This window comes from Drosophila pseudoobscura, chromosome 4 (assembly GCF_009870125.1).
Source record: "Drosophila pseudoobscura strain MV-25-SWS-2005 chromosome 4, UCI_Dpse_MV25, whole genome shotgun sequence".
Lineage (NCBI taxonomy): Eukaryota > Metazoa > Arthropoda > Insecta > Diptera > Drosophilidae > Drosophila > Drosophila pseudoobscura.
In genome coordinates this window covers 18,158,292-18,183,959 of record NC_046681.1, presented here as the reverse complement: position 1 = coordinate 18,183,959, position 25,668 = coordinate 18,158,292, and the positions used below count along the sequence as shown (strand labels likewise).

Here is a 25,668-nt window from a genome sequence, read left to right as displayed (position 1 = left end):
TTTCTCTCAGTGTTGTCAAACAGTGCTTTGTGTCATTCTGCGGTCGCCTGCAACGCGCTCCCACTGCCGCTCGCTGCTGGCTCCCGGCTCCTGGCTGCTGGCTGCTGGCTCCTTGCTCCTCGTTCCGATTCTGCCCGTTGCGTTTTGTGGCTGGCTTGCCTACAAGTGGTTCATGTTCATGTCATAAAAGCGGCAAAGTTTTCTCCTCTACTTAGTTTTGCTTCTGGCCCGTGCTCCTGCTCGCTTTTTATTGCTGTTGCTGTTGTGTTTATAATTTAACACATTTGTGGCATTTTTAGAGCAAGCAATTGTCCTCGCCGACCCCTAGGCTCCGCCACACCACACCACACCCAACCACCAATGCAGATACAAATACACATACACATACACGAGCACATAGAGAATCCCTTTTTTAAATCACAAAAATTTAATTACATGCCATGGCCCCGTGCAGCATTAAATTATACGAGGCTGAGTCGTGTACGAGTACGAGTACGAGTATCTGCATCTGTGCCAGGGCCCTGCTTTAAAACCGTTTAAACCTGGCTGCTCTGCTGTTATTGTGTGCGGCTTTTATGACAGCTGTAAAAACGGATGCCTCAGATGCCCGGGCCCCCATTAGAGGTGTGGCAGCATCCCCATCCTCCGGCGCCCTGCGGACCGCCCTCAAAACATTTTGCAGCTTTTGTGGCGGCAGCGGAAGGACACAGATTTTGATGCGAGTGTGGCAATTATTTTGCGGAATAGTTACTGTTGCTCTAACGGTTATGGCTACGTAACTAAATTCTGGGCTAGGGATGTTAAAATCTTCTATAAAGCTTCATACACGATGATTTTAGGAAAGAATAGGAGAATATCCTCCGCTTGTAAATACATTTATCGATTGATCACCCCCGACAGTGATCGAAAGTACGTCTCCCGACTATAACTATAACAAAAATCTAATAAATGAACCGTCAAACTTCTTCTAAAACGTAATGGAATCTATTCTGAACTCTAAATCGATCGATTTTTAAACTACTTTTTGTGTATCATTCCGCACTTCAGTTGTGATTGTTTTGGCGTTCGTTTAGCGGTTTTAATTGCCAATCCACGGCATAATTGAGCCGTCGAGCAGAACAAAATTTGGCTGACGGACACCGTTCGACGGACCCAACAGCCAACAGCCAACAGCCTGTCTGTGGTCGCGCGTGGCAAATTGACAAACATTCGAGCACTGTTTTAAAGAGGGAGAGAGGGAGGGAGAGAGAGCGACGCGGCAAGTGTACTGTCAGTCAATAAAGGGGCCTGCCCGGCCCCATCGATCAATCATAAATATTGCCATCTGCAGCAGTTCGGGCGCAACATTTGGTGTGTTGTTGTGTGTTTTTTGTTCGATTGCAATTGCGAAATTACTAAAATTTACAGACCCGCCTGAGCGCCCCAATCCCTTATTCCGAATACATTACACAATGGATAAACGTGTTAAATAAATAATTTAATTAATTTCGCAAATTGACAGGGCTTGACGAGGCTAACATGGCCCGAGGCTGACCGGAAATAAGTGTATAAGTATACTCGAACAAAAAAGTGGTGTACAAATTCCGCACTGCACTTCCGTTGCCCGTTCAGCGATGTCCGGGTCCGGGTCCGGGTCCATGCACACAATATATCACTGTTTTTCTCTCAGACGAAAAGATAAGGCACTCACACAGGGGCAAACATATGGACTTCCAATACATTAGGGGGGGCATGCAGTACTACGAACGAAGCGAACGAAACGAAACGAAACGAACATCGATTGAGGCATACTACACGATGCGATCTCTGGGGCATGCACTCAGTGTGGTGTGTGTGTGTTTGTGTTTGGTGTGCTCGGCTTCTGTTTAGAGTTTTTTTGGTTCGGTTCGGTTTACGTGTTTGGTTTTTAGTTGCTCTTAGTAGAAAGGAAACTGAAACTAACTCGAATCGAGTTCTAAATCAAAAATTCAAATGAATCTCCGCTGTGGGAAACACCATACATAGTTGCGATTGTAGATCTCTATGTAGAAAAGTTATAAATTCCAAGAGAATAAAAGGAAATAGCCGAAATCAAAGTTTATTTAGCTGCTGTGTGTCGTGTGAGAGGAGGAGTATGTTCTGTGATTAAGCGATTTTTAGTCAAATATTTAAGCTCGTATTTAGTTGCACTTTAGTTTAAATGATGATGTTTAAATAACCTAAGACACACACGAGCAAAGCCAACGCAAATCTCATCGAGAACAAGAAGGAGGAGAGAGACAGACTGAAGAGTATCGTACAATAGAACTTTTGGAATAGATACATAGATGGAAAGATGGAGTTTTGAAAACACTCGATCAACTCTTGGGGTTACTCAGGGTTCTGATCGTGTGTGTGCTTAAATTATGATCAGACCAGACACCTCCTGGACCAGGTCCGACTGCCAGACTAACTACTTAATGGAATATCAGCAGAGGAACCCGACCAGCAAGCATCCGGATCAGTTTGATTCATGAGAAGATAGGTATTTAAAGCATTTACACATTAGTTAAGATACTGTTTAAGCTATTTAGTGGGATTTAAATAGGGGTTTATGTAGGTTTGGTATCGGGTTTTGGGTTTCGGGTGTCGGGTTTCGGGTTTCAAGTTTATGGCTATTTATGATTTGGCGAGTTTTAGTTGAGACTTACCAACGAAAGCCAAAGATTCGTTATGAGAAGTTGATTTTTCTCGTCCTACAAATTTTGGTTGTTTTGTTGTATACGCCAAAGAAAACAGAACGCAGGGAAATCAAGACGACAACCAAATGAACCAAATGGTAAACCAAAAGCAAAAACAGTACGGAAACCATACAAGTGTAATTCAAGTCAAAAGTTTAAAAAGAGCAGAGCATGATAAAAGAAAGTTTTTGTTTATACATTTGTTTTATGAGTTTTACAAGAGTTTTTTTTTTCTTTTTTTGGTGGTTAATATATTTATAGCATCGTTTATGTATTTCAGATATTCAGTTTTAGTTTAAGGAAGTCGCCGCTGGACCTGCACCCGATTGGGGTATGGCTCTAATGTGCTATATCCCTTATCCTCCAGCCTGTCGCCAGGTGTGGCTGGCTTTAGTCCCCCTCTGACCCCTCTATCCGCTTGATAGTTCTCTGAGGGCCTACTGATCCAATTAACTCGTCTCGTCTCATCTTCCATCATCACTCAATTGGCAGCAGCCGAAACGGACAAATCCGAAATGGAATGCCATCAAAAACTTTGTTGGCCAGGAGCAGCCTTGAATTCAGAACCAAATCTCAATCTCAATCCGAATCACTCCATCACATCACATCCCGGCCCCTTATCCCTCCCCAATTTCAATCTGCTGGTTGCCCGGCCTTCAGAGGCTTTGTCCATGTGCCAATTTACTTTACATTCTTATCTCTCAATCTCTTTTTGGCTCTCTCTCTCTCTGTGTGTGTTCCCTCCTCTGCCACCCATCCCCCGCTATATTCCTGTGCAATAAAAACTTTGAACTACGTATCAAAACCCATTTATCTTTATACAAAATTTTAATTAAAGATATTTCATGCTGGCACATTGTCAGTCACTCAACCACCGAAGCGCCGCAGGGCCCAATCCCAATCCCAATACTCGTACCACTCCCAGTTTCAGTTTCAGTTCCAGCCAGTCATCTGCATGATAGGAATTTAACACGACAGAGAATAGTTCAAGGTGCTTTCAGCAAATTCCGTTTGAAATGCAGATGAAGGACAGCAGATCTGCATGTGAAAGCTTCCCTTCCGCCCCCTCTCTCTCCCTATCGGAGGCGACTGTCATTAATAACTTGCCGACAAAAATGGTTACAAGCCCACAAAAATCCCCAAACAAAAAATTCAGAGCGAGATCAGAGAAAGGGAAGCCCTCGACTCGGGTTGGCAGCAGCTGCAGTAACGACTTGAGCCATTAAAAAGATTCAGGAGCCGGGCTCCGTAATGATATGCAGGGCCGAGGACGGGGAGTCCCTACTCCATGGGCGGCAGCACAGTGACCCAGAAAGCTTCGGGGTTTTCGGTTAAGCCAATATGCAGGGACTTCCTCTCCACGTCAAATGCCATAACACAACATCTGAGTGTTTAAATGGAATGTCTCTGTGTCTCTGTCTCTCTGTCTCGCCGTCGCTCGGTCTGTGGCTGTGGCTCTGTCTGTGTGGGTGTGGGTGTGTGCGATATTTGCTGTTGACACCTTATAAAAATGGCGGTTTTGTGCAAATTTCATGTTTATGACATGACGTCTGCCAGGGGGTTTCCCCTTAATTTCCCTCAATTCGGAATGAGCCGGATGCGACGCCTCGTTCTCGCTGCCATACGAATCCCCTGACATTGACGCATACTAATGACATTTTGGGGCCGCTTGGGGAACTTTAAAGCATCATTTGCAGCAGACTCCGCATCTGCATTAAGCGCTCGCTTAATCGCGGCAAAGTTCGCTTCATGCTGCGCACACGTCTGCCCAGATACAGATACATTTACAAGATACACAAAGGAGCAATAGCTCGAGCACTAACAGGAGTCTCCTCCTGTCATTGGCTGTGCATAAGCTTATAGATTTATTTTGCATTAACGTGCCAAATTGTTTTTAAATGAGTTTCTAATGAGCCAACAATTGCCGTTGTCGTCTGGCAGTAACAACAATCCAGATTTGAGCCACTTCCATCCAGATTCCATCTTCCATACTGTCGTCATCGCACTCCTGTGATGAATGAATGTTTTTGGCAAACTTCGTAGCTGTTGTTTGCCTTACAAATGGGTTATGCACATGAGAGCAGGCGAGAGATCCCAGAGCCAGAACCAGAACCAGAGCCAGACCCAGACCCAGAGAGAAGGAGAGTAGAGTAGACCAAGCACCAACTTGTTCAAGGACAAAGTTTGTTGGCCTTGGCCGCTCTCATTGGGTCTGGTGGGGTCGGGTCGGGTCGGGCTAGGTCGGGCTGGGGTGTCTGTGCGGGTCGAGACAAATGAGTGGGTGATAAGTGTGCGGCGCAGTTTGCTTAACGTTTGCCAAATGACTTTGTCGAACATTGGAAGGGTAATAATTTCGGTGGCAGAATGTTTATAATGGCTTTTAGGGGCTGCTTACACCGTATCGATGGATAATGCTAATATGTTTGAAGATCTTTTTTGCGCTGACTTTCGCTGTTGGGGTTGCTCCCATAAGTGGGCCATTAAAAGTGAAAGTCGAAGCCCTAAGGGGTCTCAGGGAAAACATTTTTTGGTAAAGCCTGCTTACATTCCACAGCTTTTTGCTGAGTTTATCCAAGAGAAGAGTATGCTTTGAAAATGACATCGTATCGAATGGCAATCTTAATGAATACATCTATCTCCAAGCTCTTTTATTGCCTTTGTTTCCCCCATCGGAAACCACACAGACACACACTTTTCCCCTTAAATATTCCGAAATTCTCCCCCAGATTGCCGAGTAATCTGCATTGGATTCCTGCCCTACGAACTTTTGACTCTGGCCACACCCCAGACAACAGATTAAACACCATCAAAGCTTGTTCGGATCACACCCACCCCGAGCACTCCCTACCGACACTTTTCTACATTCTCAGCCACTTTTTTTCTAGCATTTTAGGGCCAGAACCTTTGGCCATTTCCTTTTGACACATATTTCCATGGCCAAAGTCATTTAGGGGGGAGGGGGGGGAGCGAGAGAGATTTTTGTGGTGCAGCAACCTGGCAAGTCATTAGGTGAGAAGGTTAGGCGGCGGTGCTTTGGTGTTAGCCGAAAAATGCTAATGACTTTATTTTTCTTTACTTTGCCACTGATGCTGATGGCGTCCCAGCCACAATGTGCATTTTAATGTCCTGCCAAAGGAGCCAGCCAGGCCTTGCTTGCCCTCGATGGTATTCGGTTGCAACTGCCTGACATGCCCTATCACCATCACCATCATCATCATCGTGGCACATCATGGATGTGGAGCAGTAGAAGGAGTAACCTTTGGTAAGCCACAAGCACGTGGACTACCGCATCATGGTTGTCCAGAAACTTGACTAGGGAAAGGCTTTAGCAATTGCAAAACTTTGGCAATTGTCAGCGCTTCAGTAATCCGCCCCCGAAGGGCATTCATTACATAGTTAGGGCGTGGCAATTTGAGTAATTGACAAGAGTGTGACCGAGGCGCCGATGGAAATGTCAGGGCTGTGGGCATCATAAATCTCATCTTTCGGGTCGATTTATAATTTATGCCACTGGAAATCAACGCGCGCTGCGGTTTTGCAATCCATTCCCTCGATATAAGCCCCCCTCCCCAGCCACCCCGGCCACCCCAGCCTCCCTAGATCAATCTATCAGTCCGATGGCGGCCGAGTGCATAAATCAAATTATTTCATACATATTTAATCGTGTAAATTAAAATGCATTTGATTGGGGAATCCAAAAGCATAGATGTCCCCCCTTAATTATATAATTTATTCGCGAGGGTATGAGGAGATGCCAGCACATTAAAGCCATAGCCTCATCGCCGTTGTTATAGTTCATATCCGAGGGATATCTTTTGGTTTTTAATAGGTTTTGCTGTTTAGGTTGTTAGTTGTGTTTGCAGATACATTTATATGGAAATAGAGATATATGTTCTTATAGCTATGTTATATGTAGATACAAAGAAAACACCGATTTGGAATTGGTTTAGCTTTCACGCTTTTTTTTTTGTTTAATTTAAATGCACTTCGTTTAAACAACATGCAAGACACGACTTTAGTTGTTCCTTGTTTTCTCTTGTGTTTTTTCTGTTTTCTGTTTGGTTTTTGTTGCGTTTAATTATTGCATTTTTCATTTTACTCAGACATATATTGTACATACTATATGTATATAGGTAGTAGTATAATCAGAGAACGCTTTATGACATGTACCCAGCAAATATATGTATGTATATTTATATATATCAAAAATAATCCGCATCGCACACATCACATACACACGGGCATACACAAAGAAATGCAAATTTAAATGAAAATCTGATGTGGGTGGAAACAGAAACAGAAACAGGGACAGTGGGTGGGTCGTAATCTAAGAAGTAATAGCCATGTAAATCATACTGTCAATTGATTAATGCACTTAATGGAGCAAAATAATTTGTGTGCAACGTCCCTGCTCCTTCTCCTTCTGTAAGAAGTGACGTGGCGATGAAATAAGATAATAATGTGGCCATAACAATGAAGCCATGTAGGACATCATGTTTTTATAACCGAAGCAAAGTGAGGTGGGGGGGGCGAACATACATATGTACATATATCCGTTCCTCTAACGGGTTGTTATCATTGATTTATGGAAAGCGCAGTAAGTGCACGCCATGTACGAGTAATAGGAGGGATTACAAGGGCTTTCTCTAGCCGCTGTGACCATCGGACATTCCAATTCCATTTGCAACAAAATTTCCCCGACTAAGCACATTTATTCACACGGCAGGCCGCATATTTCCGGGGAATTATTAATAAAATGTTTGCAAATTTCACAAATTTCGCATTGGCCGCACACTCCAGGGACAAAAATTAAAAAACAATTACAATAAAATGGATGGAAATGTTGCTTTCCGTGTAAATCATACAAAGCCAAACACGACAAAACAATACGTGTACGAGTATGGGGGTGTGTAGGGGGGGTGTGTAGAGGGTGGGGGTGGAATAACAACGCCTAAGCACGTTTGCGGCTCAACAGAAACAGTTTTCATTAAATGCCAAACAATTAAAAATGTTTCTATGTTAAAGTTTTGAGTGTTTGTTTGTTAGTTGGTTTTTTTCCCCCATTGAAACGACAATTAGTTGGAGGGCTGGTTTAGTTTACAAAATGACACAATAAAAACAAAAATGCAAACGCAAAAAAAAAGATACTTTTTGTTGGAAAAAATTGAAAATTGACGGCCCAACATAAATCATTGCCTTTGGACACAAACGATTTGGCGGAGGATGGATGGGGGGGCTATTAATTTTTTGAAAAGGGTTTGCCCGGGTTCAGGGTTCACCGCTCACGGCCGTGAGTGACCACAGCAAGAGAGGGAGAGCGACAGGGAGAGCTCCAGGTGAGAGAGCGCTGAAAAAATTGCTGTCGCTCTGCAAATATAAATATTATTTATGTCCTTTCGGGTCCCTTGCCTTGATTTATTTGTTTATGTTTATGGCATGGCCTGGCAATTTCTGCCAATTTAGCAATGCCATTTGGGGCATTGCTCCATCCCCAAAAGAGGGCGTAGTCCAGGCCAAACGAAATTTGTGTAAATCAAAAGTTTTAGATGCGATGGGAGATAGCCCAAAGACAAGGACGAGCCAAGGATTGGTGGTGTATCTGCCCCATCGGATGGGACTGGAATCGTGACTTCCAATCTGTGGCTAAGCATGGCCCCATCCTTTGATTTTGTATATATCAAACTTAACTCTTTTTAATTGGTTTTAATTTGTTGCTTGTTGTTGTTTGAGGGTTTTATTTGGCACTGGTTTTAATTGAAATATTTAAACGATATCCGGCAGACAGACGCCACGCCACGTCAGCTGCTTGCCAAATAATAAATAAATAAAGTAAATGCACACAAATACAAAAAATACACAACAAACAAAAGAAAAACAACGAATAAACATTGTTCAAACACGCACGCATACACACACGCAGAGACGCACACAGAAACAGAGACATATCGAGACAACACATATACATATGCAAATATGTATTTATTTATTGATAAAGAAGCCCCCGAGGGGCAATAATTATTGAATGCCAAAAACAAACTGAGGAGAAAACGAAGCGAACCAAAAATCATTTGTGGTTTTGTGGTTTTGTGGGTGGAGAGTTCTAAAAAATTGCGTCGCTCTTCGCTTGCCCAAAAACGGAAACGGAAAAGGCGGGAAAACTGAAGCCCAAAGGAAATCGAGTATCGAAACAAAACGAAAATCGAACTGAAAAATTCCCAAAATGAAAGAAGCAAGAAAGCTGTGAAGATGAGACACACAAACGACGGGTACATGTCACTTACCAAATTTAACCACGCATTTGTGGTCAGAATCTGATTCTTTTCATCCTATAAGAGACGCAATCAATAATTGTTAGTGGTTCTTAATCACAATCACAATCGCAGTCGCAATCACAATTCTTCAATTCAATTCAATTCGATTCAATTCGATTCGATTCAAATCGATCAGATTCGATTATCCGATCCCTTTTTCGATTATTCTCGGTTTTACTGGGTTATTTTTCATTGGCAATTGATTGGCCAATTGATGCTTTCGGAAATGTTAGTGAGGGCAGGGCTTCTGGGGGTCGTGACCCCTCAACGAACACTTACCACATCGATGATCTGCTGCAGCGTCAGTCCGAACTTCACCTCCAGGGGCTCCGACTCATTGGCGACGGGTCGCTCCAGCGTATTGTAGGTGGAGAGCAGGTGGTTGAGCAGGCGCTTCTCATGAGGACCCTGACAGCTCTCTGGAAAGAGTGTGTGAGAAGTGGACGTGGAACAATTAAGTTGCGGATCATATTCGGCAGTGATTTATGGCACTTTCTGCCAAATTAAACTAATAACTGGGCCTCCACTTATTGGCAGTTCGGTCGCTCATTACGGGAAAAGCCATTATAAAAATGGCTTGTACTTTGGCAGCGTGATGAGTTTTTGGCGGCCAGTTAATTAGTCGAAATCAAATGAAATGAACTTTTTCTGCCTGTCGTTCGACAGAGCTCTGGTCCAGAACTGTACCTAATTGGTGGCCGCCGGTGTAGAGTGTGGGTATGAATGTCATGCAGGGGAAGCAGAAATGCTATCTATATTCATTTGAACAGCTAAAGATACTCTCAGTTTTACACATTTTCATACTGTAACCCCATCAGATTCATCAACGTACTTGGCCTATCGATAATTGTGCGCTTTCAATCAATGTCGATGGCACAAATGACTCATTTCTCATCTCTAGGCACTTACCACAACGTCATCCAGTCATAAACCGAGGAGTACTTCTGCAAATTGCTCAGCCAACCCACTCAATTTGGCCAGCCCACACGGTTCGAGGTCTCGGACCTGGCCTAGGTGGCACTCATAAAATGTCATTAAGTGCCTCTGTGTGTCGGTGCTAGTTTTGGGGAAGAGCAGCACTCTCCTGGAGGGACAGGGTACACATTGTGTTACAGCAAACCGTAAAATGGGCGATGACAAATATTTGAGATGAGCACAAAAAAGTTGAGAAATTTACGAGCATGAGACGGCGATAGTCCCTAGCTCCCTAGACTCCCTGTAGCTCCCGTGTAGCCAGTCCCCGGTCCCAGTCCCCGGTCCCAGTCCCAGGCCCATCCATCCGGCACACGCTGCTAAATTGACAACTCAATTGTGAAAACTATTTGCAGGCCATTAGGCGGTGCTGAGAGCAACAAAAGGTGTGAGCAGCTGGACCTGGGGACAAATATTGACAGGCCTGCTGGCAAAACTCTAGCCAAACTGTGTGTCAACTCATTCATAAATGCATTTGGGCCTCCGCTAGAGTCTCAGTGGCTTGGCACTGCTTCTCGGATTCCCTCTCATGTCGCAGGCAATCGAATTCATGTTGGAATTGCGTTTAAATTATGCAACCAGGACAGGAGTAGCAGGAGCAGGAGCGGGAGCAGGAGAAGGACCAGAAGCAGGCCATGAATTTGGCATGGCTGGGCAACCACTTGGAACCGACCACTGACGAACTGACCAAACCCACAGGCTGTCAAGGTGAACAACGATTGTGTTTATTACATGAGCATTAATATGCAAAGCCCATTGCAGGTCAGTGGGGTGTGGCATGGGATGGGAATGGGAATGGTATGAGCTCTTCTGTGCTGTGCTGTGCTGTGAATGAAGGATTCGTCCTTTGTTCTCAGTTTTCTGGGGACAAGTGACACTAATAAGCAACAAAGTTGGTTAGTCAAGGCAGGCGCACTCATAAATCAAAGGTATTGTCACACAAATCCAGCCATGTTTCACACTCTATCGAATACCCTCCCTTCCTATCCATGTAAGCATCATTTATCAGACGAATCCCATGCAAATTGAACCGAAATTAAAACCGAGTTTCAGTTTAATTGAATGAAAGATATGAGGAGTAACAGCCACACATCCGAGATGTTCACATTTCATCGTTTGTAGGCAGCCAGAGGTGGGTCCAGAATTGATTGTGCACCTCCTCCCCACAGATGTAACTTTCGATGTAACTATAGATACACGACAGTGTGTGTGCATCTGGGCGTGTATGGGTGGGTTAGTGGCAACTTATTTGTGTGGTATGGTGACCCAGTTTCCCTGCTGTTAGCCTGATCAATTTGGCCTTGAGCGTCAGGTGGAAACTTCTCCTGCTTCGGCTGTAGTTGTCCTTGCACTAAGTTGACATTTGATTTCGCTCTAGCTGGCTACCCAGGCACACACCAGGGTAGCCCCTGGTACCCCACCCCACCCCACCGCTTCGCCCTCCTTTGCCACCACATTTCTCTAGGGCTGTCGTTTGCATGATTTAAAACTATTTAACTTCTCTTTTCGTTAAGGGCTTTTCCTTTTGTTCTGTTACGATTTGGACATCATTGTGCACTGCACTGAGATTCTCCTCCATTTTGCACCTTTTCATGCTGAGTGGTTTTTTATTTTGCCGAGCACTGAGCACCGAGCACCGAACACCGTGCAAAGAGCACCCCTGAAGCACTGCTATGCTCTGCTCTCAGCTGGTGTTCAAAAATGTATGAGTGCTTTAACCTTGGATGCAAATGGGGGCGCAGCCAAAGGGCTGATTCATTGCACGGCATTTCTCTCTCCTCTCTTCACTCTGTGTGTGTGTGTGTGTGTGTTGGTAAATTGTTAATTACCATTGTGATGTATTGTGTGTGCTCTTTCCTCCTTTCCTCCATTGCGTATACGTAATTTTTATTTTGGTAATTCAGTGTTAACTGTACCAGAAGTGGGGCTGACGTGGCTGCGGGGCAAACCCAAAATTAGCTCTCAAATCAGCCCAACGAAATATCAACTTATTCCAGTGAAAACTTGCTGAAACTTTGCTGGAAATCTTTAGCAATTCAAATGCAGGAAATCCGCTCGGAAAGTGCCCTCTCTCCATCACCTCATCCGCCTCTTACTAGGCAATGCAATTTATTAAACTAACTACTTAAGCATGCGAAAATACAAGGCACAAGGAAAACACAACACACATAAAAATAATCTAACACACTCTTAGCGCAACTCAGGAGGCACTCTCTTGGCCAGAAGTGAACAAGAACAGGTGGAGAGGAGAGCAGGGGAGAGGAAGAAGACCGGGCCAAAAGAGGAAGAGGATGAAGGAGAGGGAGAAGTGGCAAGCATGGCGAGAGCAAGAAGTAGAAGTACTCAAGTGGCAGCACACACTTCAAGGCTCGTCTTGGCAGCCAAAGAGATATTTTCAACACGTTGTTCGACAGCAAGCACAACAACAACAACAATATCAGTCACAATGGAGTCTACACTTGGCGAAAAGATAGCCCACAAACCAGATATCCAACCAATGTCTGGCCAGCACCCGTCCATACTATTTTCGTAACTTGTTGCTTAATTCTTTGTAAGCAACATCCAAGTGGCTTTTCCCTCAGTGTATCCATGCTTTTTGCAACTTAATTGCAACGCGTGAGGCCTGGCTCGGCCTTTGCATTATGCATGAGCCGACATACGGCTCGTTATTATCATTTTGGGGACTTCTTTCGGGGCGCCCCACCTGCCTTCTTGGCACTAATTGCAATTAAACAATAATGCACGCAGAGGAAACGGCGGTGGAGGAAGGTTTCCATTCTGGAGGCATGGACTCTGTGGGAATTTTTTGAACAGAAATTCGTTTAGGAAAAATGTCCAACTGGCTTGTAATTATGTCGCGCTTTTTTTTTTAATTAAATGTTTTAATTAAATGTTAACAGCGACAGCGCGGCAGGGCGACAGGGCGGCAGGGCGACAGAGCGACAGAGCGAGCAGGGAAGACAATTAACAGGACTCGTAGACGCTGTTGCTGTCGTTGCTGTCATTGTTTGTATGTATTTGCATATCATTAAGCCAGGAAAATAGCTGAAAAGGCTCCTTTTGAGAGTGCATTATCAACATCTGACATCTGACTGAGGACTCGAAGGAGGCAAGTGTTTAATTGCCTGGAGAAATTGCCACACAACGAAGTTTGTCTTGGATAATGAGCCTCAGTCTTGGCTTATCATCTGGCGAATAGCTAAGGGAAAGCAGCTTTCACTCTCAACCTTTCTCTCTCTGAGCCTTAAATGATAATTGCGTTTGAAGTCAGTCTGATCAACAGAATTTCAATTGACCCAGGCCCGGACAGACAGACCCAGAGCCAGAGCCAGAGCCAGAACCATGCCCATCATCGGTGCCCATTTTCTGTAGCATTCAGTTTGTTCTAAGAGCCACTTAAGAGCCATAAAAAATCAACACCCAAAGTGCCCAATTTCATTACGCATAACATTTCGACCATCCTCCATTCCCAGTCCCAGTCCCACCCATCCATACATATATGGAAATATATATCCGTATACATCTGTATATACCCTATAAACCTATTCCCATTTAGCTCTCAATGAGCTTGATGTGTTTTTCAATTTTTTTCGGGCATTTGGAGAGGAGAGAATTCAACTTGGAACTGCTTCAGCTTTGGGGCATCCTCCTCTCATATTAAATGCATATCGCAATGCGAATGTGTAAATTCTTTTTTTTTCTGCTTGTGTGTGTGAGAGAGGGAGAGTGGGTGAAAGGGAGGAAGCGAAAGTTAAGCGGGAAAAAAACGCCGCATCTCCATGCAGCACGTTTGTGTCACGTTCGCGACTTCATTCGAAATTCATGCATAATAAGCAGTCAAGTACAGTCACCACCCATCCCACACGCGCACACACACACACACACCCGTACATCATCGTAGTGCGTGTGTGTGTGTGCATCATCATGAGGGTCGCTGGGGTCGGCACTGGGACTGGGACTCGCTCTGTCGCACTATGGTCCGAACGACCACTTTTGTTGGCCAAAATTAATAACTCCCGAACGGAACAAGATTTTTTCATCTAGTTTTTTGTATTGGATACATATAATCAATAACAAATGGATTTAAGAAAAAAAATGGGTGTGGCACCGCCCCTTTTTTTAATAAGGCATATTTAAATTTTTAGTTATAGTGAAAAAAAGTATTAAGCATATTTTTTATTTAAGAAAACGGCGTTGCACGACTAAAAAAAATTTTGATTTTAATAAAAATAAAATCGTTTAAAGGTTTCCGTAAATTATTGCCGAAATCCTTGTCTAGAAGCAAGGTTAACGCCTCGTTAAGTGAGATATGTGCCGGCTTTCCGACTGGGTCCTGTACAGCCTTACGAACTTAGTTAGCATATTTGGACATAAAGATAAATGTATTATAACAAAGGCTTGTGGCCAATCCACATATTTTCGTTCAAACATCTTTGAATTTTACCGGCATTTGTTCCGGTATGTTGCCAAACGGTAACAAATTTTCTTGCTTATATCTTCAAAAGCTTTATTAATTTCATATGAAATGTCGCCTTAAGATCCGTTTTCAAATAATTGATAATTTTACCCTTCTCTGAATTCCATTCGGCAAACAAATCTGCATTTTCGAATTTGAGGTTATGCTCTATTAATGCAAATTCCAAGAATTGTGGTAAAAAGTGGCATTTCTAACTATATACATTTCAAAAAGAATTTATTAATCTACGACACAGAAAAGGTTTCAGGGTGGGACTAGGTAGGACTCACTTTGTACACCTTTTCAAAAATTAGTTTTCATTACAAGTTGGCACATGTTGAAGGCCTCACTTTAACCTTCAATTACGAAGACATCAGAGCTACTAGAGACAGTTAAAAACTCAAAACACGTAGAAAGAACCCGACAGATTAAGATTCATCAAAAAAATTTAATCACGTCTTGGCGTTTTTCAATTTTTGAGATATCTAAAGTGGTTATTAATTTGCCACTTTTTCCCTTCACGTGCTTTACTATAAAAACAGTTGGGTTGCACAGCTGATTTTGCGAATGTGGCGCCATCTATGGAAATTTCTGGTACGCAGATTTAATGGTCGATCTTTTTCTAATGCAGAGCGATCAAAACCAGGTTTCAGTTTTGACTTTGAAAAATTAGGTTTTGGCCAACAAAAGTGGTCGTTCGGACCATAGTGTGTCGGTCGGTCGGTCGGTGGCTGCTGCATAAACAAGCATCCAATGTCGGAGCTAATTTTATTAAAAAGCAACGCCAGCAGCCAGCAGCCAACAGCCAACAGCGAACAGCCAACAGGCAGGCGGCACAAGAGCTAAGCGAAAAGGCAAAGGCACCCATCCAGAGAGAGAGGCACAACCCGCACAGTGGTTCGAGAATAAAGAGAATCTCAACAGCCAGAGCACCTTCGATGTATTCAGAATCTAGATACAGATACAAGTTTCAGATCAAGGGCTGTCCAACATACTGGCGCAAGCCGCAAAGGCATAGACGGCCATAAGGGAATTGCATATGAAGGTCGTCAGTGCATTCTTGCCACAGCTTCGACCCATCTCGTGATGCTTGACATGGTCGTGGCACACTTCGAGCCTCGTCTTATTTTTCATCGTTTCCATTATCTGTAAGTAGTCCTGGGTGATGTTGTAGTCCTTGTGGCAAATTCTCACAGTCACATTGAATCTATCGACCACGCTCTGGGCCCGAATGGCCACCTCCTGGTGACACTCTAGCTTCACCTGTGACCTTTTCGTATGGTCATCCATGTGATGCAAGTAGTGGATCGGATAGAAAACAAGCGCCTTCAGCTGGGGCAGCTCATCCAAGAGGTCTTCTCCAGCTGTGTGGGCCCACAGGCAAAAGACCAGAAAGGGGACCGAGTAAAGGACGTTCATTGTAGTCGAGAGTGAAGCTCCACCTGAACTCTGACTAGAGAATCGATCAGTCTGTTGAAATTTCAGTTTCAAGCCTCATTATCCCGTGACCAATGCGATTGTCAGACCACTGTGACTCAGACAGCGACAGCGATTGGCCCTCTGTTCAGGCTAGTTGACTGCCGACATCCCGCTGCTATGTAGTGCAGTGTAGTGCTAGTATCGCCCTCTGCCAGAACATAAAAATGCAGCTCTCGAGCATAAACAAACATAATGCGTACCCATCCCACACCCCACACCCCCCATCGCCCATCGCCCACATTCCTAGCAGAACGGCACAGCATCGCACCCACAGGAAACGGGAGGCAGCGGCACGGCTGCTGGTTACTGGTGGGAAAAATTTATGCGAAACGAAGTTAGGCGAAGCGCTTAGCATACAGCAGTGGCAGCCACGAGGCCTGCTCCATTCAGGGCTCCTGCTTTTTTTCCCCACTTTCACTTTCACTTCCATTTTAATTAGATACATAAATTTCTAGGTTTATAAAGGCAGAGTCCGAAAGGTGGGCTGAATCGAGAGATTCTATCTGGTTTTATTGTCTCTGTCTGTTCAACGTTAAAGACTTGTCATCAGCCAGGATAAATCCTTATGTGAATACACATCGGTTTTCATTGAAATGGGTTATTCCGCAAAAAGAGAAATGTGAAGAAAAGGTTGGATGTCCGTGAAACAGACAGCCATGGCAACAGCCTGTTCCTTTCTGATCTTTTCTGTTCTGTTGGTGGTGTGGAGTCCTCTATAAACATGCAGCCGCATGAGCACTTTAAAATTAATCGCACGATTTATGACGCTCAATCCAACCGCTAATTTATAAGGCTTAAAGCAGGCCCCATGGCAGGCCTCCTCTGGCCATCCACCATTCGAGGGTACACTGCTACTCGTTTGAACGAGAAACGAATGTACTTGCGTGTCCCCGCCGCAGTCCGCAAAACACTTTGCGCGTTTGAAATGAATATTCGCAGCACTCATGCACGCAGCTTTTGAGCTCGTTTTTGGATGGAAATGAAAGGAGTACCGGGGGATAAAGAGGATATATGGTCGCGGGTAGAGACAGAGTAAGAGCGAGTGGTTCTGTGTGTGTGCGTGCATAGATTTTGATCGCGGTTTTTGCGTTTGCGGCCCCGACGTTGGAAAATTCAATTTCAGCACCAAAGCCGCCGACGACGACAACGTGAACGACGTAGCCATTATTCCAGCAGCACACAAACCGCAAAAATATAATGTGCGAAATAATTTAAAACAAAGAGAAGCTCTTCGAAGAAAGTATTCGTACCGAAAGATACCCTAGAGGCACTCGCTCTACAAATAAATAGATTCATGGACCTATCAGTTATGGGATCCTCCCTTTTACTGATGTTAAAAGGGGTGTACTTTTGTCGCCAAAAGTAAGGAGAAGCGGCTTAGCGGAAAGATTACTTCCATTTACCTCCATAGCCACAGCCAGGGCCATATGGCGGTGATATTTATGGGCAATTTTCATTAGCCATTTAATTTCCATTGTAAAATTGAAATGAATGCCAACGAATGGAAATCTAATTAACAAGTGTTTCTCCAACTCCAGCGCCAACTCCACCTCCACCGCCACCTCCACCTCCAATGTAATCCTAATCCCGCTAAGTGCTTCACTTTCATTTTAATCGCATTCGCATTCTGCGTTTTCTGCGCAATTTTTGATTTACTTTGGCTCTCCGAATGTTTTCCACGTTCAACTCTTAAATAATTTGGCACGAAGTCTCATTATCGTTTGCCAAAAGGAGCTGCTGTGCCCCCTCCCCGCCCCTCGAGTGGGTGCCCCACAGCTAGGAAAAGTTATAAATTGCTACATAGTTTTCCTGGCGGCCCAAGTTCTCCGCCTAACTCTCCTTTCGCCTGTTTTGCTCCGCTGTGTGGGTGACTATGTGCGTAACAAAATTAAATGTGCGCTAAGTAACGAGATATGTATGTGTTGGTGTTCGTATTCGTATACGTATTCGTGTGGGTGGAATAGTTGGTATTTGCCCTCTGTGTGCGGGGGGGGTGGGGGCCCAGGACGAGGCTGCTCGTCCTCGGAGGCTGCTGTCTAGTCTGTGCATTTGGTAGGACAAATTAAAAGCACTTGGAGATTCCATTTTATGGCCATTCCCCGGCCCCCACCACCTCCAATGCGACGACGATGCTCTTGAAAAATTATGCATATGTTAGAAGTCAACGAACAGGTCCATAAATTCTCTAAAAAGATGGCAAAAGTACTCTGGGAATGTGGGAATGTGTGCTCGCAGGAGTGGGAATCCGAACCGAGCTCGAAATTGATTTGGTTTTAGTTTTGTAGCCACCAGAGTAAATGGCATCTTTAGTATATATGTATGTATGTATGTATGTATCTGTATGCCTGTTTACTCGTAACCGTATCTGGCAGATAACTTTAATGGGCAGAAGAAAATATATGAATGAGAGATTAAGGCAGGACTGGGCAAGGCACTGTTTTGGCATCATTCATTCCCCTTCAGTTGCTAATGAACTAAAAAATATTTGTTTGACTTGTGCCTGTTTCAAGGACCGCCTATGAACCATATGAACACTTAAAACTACTCGGCATTCGATTCCTCTACACACACAGACGGTGCCCCAACTTCTTTCCTTTTTTACCCACTCTTGGCCAAGACTCTTGAACTGTTTAAGTGGAAGTCTGTGTTCAGTTCAGAGTCTGCCGGCGATAGAAAAGAGAGATGGGCAGATCCATTCACAACCAATTGAGCTCAATTTGTGCTCCATTCAGGCTCCATCATCGTGCTCCATCATCCCTCTTCCCCCTTTCGCTGTCACTTGGCAACTCATTAACGTTAGGCCTCCTCCCCGATGCTCTCCAAATGAAAGGAGAGTGCTGCTATGCCCGGCCATCGATAGCACCAAAAAGGTTCAGGTTACGCTGCCACTCCTTGCCACTCCACGCCTCCTCTCCGCCCTAAGGCACGAGATTATAATCTGGTACAAATGAGGAAATCCCAGAAAACCGACAGATTAAATTTGTATTCCAGTTGTATTCCAAAACGGATGTGGCCATGTGTGCAAAGTTGAGTTCTCCTACAGATTATATGCCTTTCTCGTATGCCTTTTTGTGGGCGTACGGAGGGTGTGGTGTGCGTTGGTCCATGGGTGGACGCGGGAGTCTTGGTTACTCGCCAAAAGAGCATTTCATTATTTATGAGAAGACAACACAAATTAAACACAAATGCGAGAGCGAGTGGTGTCGTTTCAGAGGGTTAGTGGCATATATGATGGGTAGCCACACCTCCCCCCCTCTCTTGCAACGCCCCTGTTCAAGTGGCAGAACTTGTCCGAGTAATTTAGAGAAAATGTTTGCCGCCTTTTGGGGTCTCGGGCTGGGGCTGGGCCTGGGCCTGGTCCTGGCTTTTCGACTGCCAGTTAGTTAGCCAGGGGCCAGGCGGCCGGCCGCCGCACAGAGGCCCCACAAATGTAATTTTGTGTAAAAATTTTCATGAATGAAATCGTTGCAGGCAGGCACGAGTGGAGGCACGAGGCAGGCACGAGTGGGAGCTCCTGGGAGCTTAAAAGGGGATTTCATTTGTAATTGTTCTTGGAAGCAGCAGAAGCAGCAGGAAAATGGAAAACTGGCAACAGTTTTCGGGACAATGAAAATGCACCAACGAGCAAATTCCTTTGCGTCATGTTCTTGAAATAAACTCTAACATATTCATTTACTCTCGGGATACCACAAGGCAAATAAATTCTCAATGTTCTAAGCCCACAAAGGGCTGCTGCAGTTTTTCACCTGGCTCTGGCCCTGCCACTAATGTCTGACAGCTTTACGCCTCCCAATCATATTTCATTGGGGAGCAGATCATTCGCACTGCAATTTCCCCAGTCATTTGTCTACTCAGCCAAATTACTTACAGGGCAAGGGGATTTCATTTGCGACCAGCCACCAGGAGATGTTTCCACGCCCAGGCATTGTATGGACAGAAGGTTGCACTCGATCCACCTTTTTTGGTTGCTGTTTGATTAATGACACTGCCACACAAGGCTTTCAATTGCATTTTCCCTTCCAGCGAATGGCACACTCCAGTCCATGGTGGTTCTGAGGAGACATTCCTCCTCGATGAGGGGGGACCCTTATCAAGAGTTTTCCGGTCTTTCACACGGCTTCTCTCCGGGACTGCCCTACTCCTTTCATAGCACTAAAATCGTATTAATATTCCGCATATATTTGCCGTGTTCCCCCTGCCCTGTGCCGGTGAAGGCTCTCTCCTCGGAAAACTTTGCGAATTACGAGCATTCCCCATTGGCAGCTATGGCGGCACCTGTGCAACGCTGTGGCAGTGCTTTGCTACGATGCAACTGCACTGAAATTGCATATATTTTCTATAAATTATATTTCACAGCAGTGGCAAACTGGGCTAAGAAAGTGTTTCGACAAAGTTCTCCCATTGCCCCATAAATTTCGTCCCAAATGAAATTGCGCAGATTTCAAAACAGGGAAACAGGCTACAAACAGGAGGCCTCCGCGTTGCCAAAGGTTTGCTTTTGCTCACTTTAATATTTATGAAAACAAAAGGCGTGCTGTGACACAGCCAGAGACTGTCTCTGGATCTCAGTGGATGTGAATGTGGATGTGGACGTGGATGTGTGTCTGTCATTCATTTATGCATGTTCTGTACATATTTGATGGCTGTCAGCGCAACGAGATGAGCCCGGGAATCGGAATCAGGACGAGTCTGGAGCCTCAAGTCTCGGCGGCCCCCGTCTTAAGTGCCCTTCGTCATATTTTATGTAGCCCCGAGTTTTATGTGTTTTAGAACAGCAATCCACCACCTCCCGCAGAGCTACAGCTCCAACCAGGACTCCGCGGTACAGGAAATTAACACAAGTAAAAATTGGCAATAAGATGAAACGCATTTGGGCAGGGCAGGGCAGGGCAGTGCCGACGGAGCTACAACCGAGCTACAACCGAGCTACAACCGAGCTACAGGCCGTTTGCGTCACCAATAAATGTTCAAATGAGCCAAGTTATTTACAGTTGTTAAGGGGGACAGGGGCAGGGGCATGCCCCACAATTGTAGCTCGTAAAACAGCTTAAATGATTGCCGAAATGGCCGACGGGGTGTCGTTGTGGGCCAAAAGGGAGGCCGTGTTAAGCCTTTTACTGCGTAGCCTGTCCAAAAATTCATCGTAAATAAGTGGGCAGAAAATTCTATGGAAATTACCGGCGGGCCACAACAGCTCCCCTCCCCCTCCCCCTCCGCCCCAGAGCGGCTCGGAAAATTCCTGGGAACCCGGCATATGCCATCGAACAACTCTTTCGCCCAGCCCGCTCTCGCATCGCGACTTCTTTCTCCGCTGGTTCCCGCTTGACGTCGGGCAATTACCGCCAAATGAGTCCGAAAAATAAATTCACATTAATTGTGCTTGTTGCTGTTGTTTTTGTAGCTTATTTTGGCCATTTTAAAGTTTGGACCCTGCCTCCCGCGCCCTGCCGCGCCAAAACAATTTAATTGCCCGCCCAGACGCGCCACTGCGTTCTCCACAGAACTTGCACATGGACAAGTTTGAAGGTGTTCGAATGATGGACTACGGCATTCCCAGCACTGGAAAGAGTTGTCCAACACTTATGGAGCTTCCTGAGAGCTAATCCTGAAGTGTCAGCCAATCTCAGCGTATCCTCCCTGCCCTGCCTCTCTCTCTCTCTCTCGTATCCTGTGTCCTTGCTGCGCACACGAAGGGGCAAGGGGCAAGGGGCAAACAGGAACATTTGCGCGGCTTGTTGATTGTCGCGACACATTGCCCAAAAACGTGAGCCGAATGCCAGGCAGCAGCAGGAAACAGCAGGAAAGAACACAGGAAACCGAATTACAGATACAACACCACAGAGAGAGAGAGAGGGGGTGGGTGGGGGTGGGGTTTGGGAAAGTGTGCCGGGCGACATCAATGGAGACTGAATCACAGAGTCCTAGTCCTGAGGTGGCGGCAGAGGTGCATTTAAGTATTTCACTTACAGCTTTTATGGCAACTGGCGTGAAAATTGTAAAAATGCATTTTGCTGCCTCATTTTTCTCTTCCGCTTCGCCCCCTGTCGCTGCCCCGCGCTCCCCCGCGCTGCTCCTGTTGTGGATGCTGCCGCTGCTGTGTGTTTTGCCAGTTGACTAAATTGAGTTTCAATTGCCGACACATGGCCCATGGATGGTGGCACGTGGGGAATTCTCTCAATTGTTTTCTGTTTTGGGACACACTGGCTGGCTTTTCCATTATTTATGGATGGCCAGCTGCATGACTCCACGTGCAGGCGGAGACCCAGACCCAGGCCCAGGCCCAGGCGCAAGCCCCGGCCCAGGACACGATCTAAATAATTGAACAGACAGCTTTCTAGTGTGCTCTATTCCAGAGCATTTGTTGACTCTTCTTCGGAGGCCAGAGGACATTGCAAATTGCCCGCCCGGTGTCGAAATGAGGACAATGACGTCGCCTTCAATGTCGTCAGAGCTCTCTGACTGGGCTCTCTGCCGGAGACGGGGCTTCACTCAATCTTAATGCCATTTAATTAATTGCAATGCAACTGATGCTGATTGACATTTCCTGAGCTGCTGCTGTGCTGCTAAAGCCTTCTCCTTTGGCGCTTTGACCTCTGATAAATCATTGTCGCATGCTCCCAGCTGAAGGCATACACAAATCCTAACAAAGTTTACGTTAATATCCCTGGTATTTTATGGGGCAATCGTCGATGATGATTCATGTTCATGTCTGAGCAGACAATCCTCTCTCCCTCTCTGCCTAATGCTCTAATGCCGATGCTAATGCTAATGCATTTTGCAAGACATTAACAACTGTTTATTCATTGAATTACGACTATGCTGCGTATACGCAATGTGAAGGTATGGAATACGAATGCAGGAGTTGAGTGCACGGCATCTGATGCACGGCGCAGCTTTCCATCTCAGTGGGTAAAAGGTCACATTTGAAGCATCGTCTTGGATACATGAGATTAGATTCACGCACTTAAATGCTACGAAAACTTAACAAAGTTTGAGTTTATTGAAAAATGAGAGAACTATATATTTTCTTAGTCGCACATTGCTTTTTACTAATGATAGTTCTTAGTCACTTCTGCGACATGGCTTCCTCTAGAGGAACAACTCTATTCCTTCTATGCATCTGTGTTTTGTTTAGAGGATTTCCTCTGTTTTTCCTCTTGCTAACGCTGCGTATGCGCGTTTTTCCCCCCATGCCACTTGCAGTGCCACATTTATGACACCCAGAAAATAGACAGAAAAAACAACGGAAAGCCATCAAACAAATGGCTGGGAGAAAATGATTAACTCTCCAGAGCCGCACCCGCAACCACCTCCACACGGTTTTGTAGAGACACGTACCAGATGCCAGAAACGAGGAGGGGCAGGAGTTCCAGCCAGGAGACAGGAGATGGGCGAAAGAGCAGCGACAACCACGCAACAACTTTTTGCTGTCATTTCGAGTATATTTTTCATTTTTATGACGAAGAAGAGATGAGTATTGTGCACTGGACTGGCCATTCATTCATTCATTCATTCATTCATTCATTCATTCACTCGTTCATACAGCACTGCCCCCTCTGGCTGCTGTGTCTGGGTCTGCTTCTGCTTTTAGCTCATCTGGGAGACAGAGATTAATGAGGAGTCCTCGCATTTTGTTAATTTTGACAACTTCTGCGCTGACTCCGTGGCGAGTGGAGTCCAGGGGCATTGAGTTGTAGCCACCAGTAGAGCGGAGCTAAGCAAATTTAATTGCCAACTCCTCCTTCTACCATTCCATTCCGTCCATTCCATTCCTCATCCTGCCACAGTCAACGGTCGCAGCACAGCACTCATTATGCTCGACGGAATTTTGCATTTTGTGACTGTTACTGTAACTGTTACTGTGGTTCATTAAACTTTTCAGTTTCATTTGTCATCCTGGTGGGCGAACAAGGGGAGCGGCATTCGGGGGGAGGAACAATTGAAATGTATTTGTCAGATAAAACTTTTGTCATGGCCGCGTTTCTAAATTAGTTGCGGATTACTCAAAGGTGGCAAATGACTAAAACTTCAAGCCCCATCAAATCTGTCAAAATGTCCGGCCGTAAAGGGTTGGTCCCCGACGAGAGAACGAGAGTTTTACAGCCACAGGGAAGGATACGGCAAAGGATAGCAAGGACAGCAGCCCTGCGCTTGAATGTGCTAATTGGATCATGAATGGGTCTTTGTTGAGATGATTTCGCCCGACTGCTGGATGGGAACCGGGAACCGGGATCTGGGATCTGGCATCTTCGCCCGAGGACTATATGTACATGGGGTGTACACTCTCATGCAGAGAGTGCTCCGCCGCTTTACTCTTTCATGTTTGCTTGGTTCCTGCTTCTCCTCCTTCTTCTTTGCTGTTGCTGTTGCTCCCGCTTCTCCTTTGGCCGGGGAAAAACTCATCATCCATTAGAGTAATTAAATTGACAAGTTATTTTCTTTGTTCTTTATGTATTTACTACCTCATTAATTTTATCTGTCACTCTCTAACTCTTCGCGTTTTCCTCTCTTTGGTGGCATAATGCACTTTGCTAATCGATTCGTTAGCCCCTCAGCCTGCTGTTCCTCCGCTGCGGAAAGAGTATCATTGAGTAAATCAGACCTTAAAGATACCCTGCTTAAAGAGGAGCTTTAAGTGCTAAAGGTCCGCTTTGATGGGTTCTCTTTCTCCTGCTGGCACCTCATTACCATCGCAATGGCAATGGCAATGGCAATTACCAGCTACGCCACAGAAATGCGATGCCATGTGCGATAGTGGAATGGATACGAGCAGATCGGGGAGTAGTATAATGCGAGTATCCCCGCGCACACATTAACTGTTATATTTCTTAATTAAATTGATTACCGTTCGCTGAAATTACTTTAATTCGGTCTCCATTCCTCTCTGCCCGTCTAGCTCTCTTTCAGTTTTCATTACTTCCACGCTTTTATGCATTTTAATTAAAGTTTATTATACACACACACACAAAAGGACACGCGCGAACTCACACACACACACGATGACTGGAGGAACAGCCGTCACTTCAAGTGGGTTAACAGGAAAAAGGCAGCAGCAGGAGCAACAGCAGTGTGGCAACAGAAGAAGTGGAATAACTATTGTCCCGGAAATGCAAAGTTGCCCCCTGTGCCGGTGCCCCCGCCGCCTCCGCCTCCGCCGCCGCCTCGCCGCGTGACGAGTGCGAAAAACGCTGGCCCCAAAAGTTCAACTTTTGTTAATGAAAATAATGCAATTACAGAGGCAGAATGGGAGAATGGGAGAAACGGTGGGGGGCTGCAGGTTGGAGCTGCAACTCATGTGTGAACGTGTTTGTGGTTTGAGAGAGGGGAAAAGCGGAAGACGGACGGAGCACCGAAAAATAACTTTTCGCCTCGGTCCGTCTGTCCGTCTGTCTATCCCAACTCAACCGAACCGATCCATTCGTATTCCCATTTACCATTTACCATTCCGCCCCCTTCTATGGCCGTTGATGCTGTGTTTGTTTAATGCAATTAAGCGGAGCGGAAGTAATTCCGCTCGAGTTGCCTTCTGACTGACTTCCGACTGGCGGGAGGGCTCGTAGTTTTCGTTGCCGCTTAAAGAGGCCATCGCTGGCTTCAAAAGAGTTGAATACTCGTAATAATGAACGGAGAAAAAGAATAGCTTGTAGCTTCATTTGAGATTACCCCGAATCTTTGACTTTTCTGCAGCCAAGACTTGGCTGTTTTTAAGCCTCATTGGAGACAGACCCCAGACCCTGTCAAATCTCGGCTT

General features: G+C 45.3%; 1 protein-coding gene across 13 annotated transcripts in view; it reads right to left on the bottom strand.

The window, feature by feature from the left end:
- The window catches only part of nAChRalpha6 (nicotinic acetylcholine receptor alpha6), a 97,825-nt gene that overhangs the window by 24,153 nt on the left and 48,004 nt on the right, over positions 1 to 25,668 (bottom strand). For 6 of the 13 annotated variants that reach the window (XR_001451063.2, XR_001451064.2, XM_015180247.2 and 3 more), the window contains exons 4-5: positions 9,290 to 9,429; positions 2,670 to 2,714 (exon numbers count right to left, since the gene is read on the bottom strand). Coding sequence is in view for 10 of the 13 variants with exons in the window: in XM_015180247.2 (XP_015035733.1) it covers positions 2,670 to 2,714; positions 9,290 to 9,429 (185 nt within the window). In the remaining 3 variants the exon portion in view is untranslated. Of the gene's footprint in view, positions 1 to 2,669; positions 2,715 to 8,980; positions 9,026 to 9,289; positions 9,430 to 25,668 lie in introns of those variants that run through there. The other 7 variants (XM_001356312.4, XM_015180249.2, XM_015180245.2 and 4 more) reach the window with 3 other exon arrangements.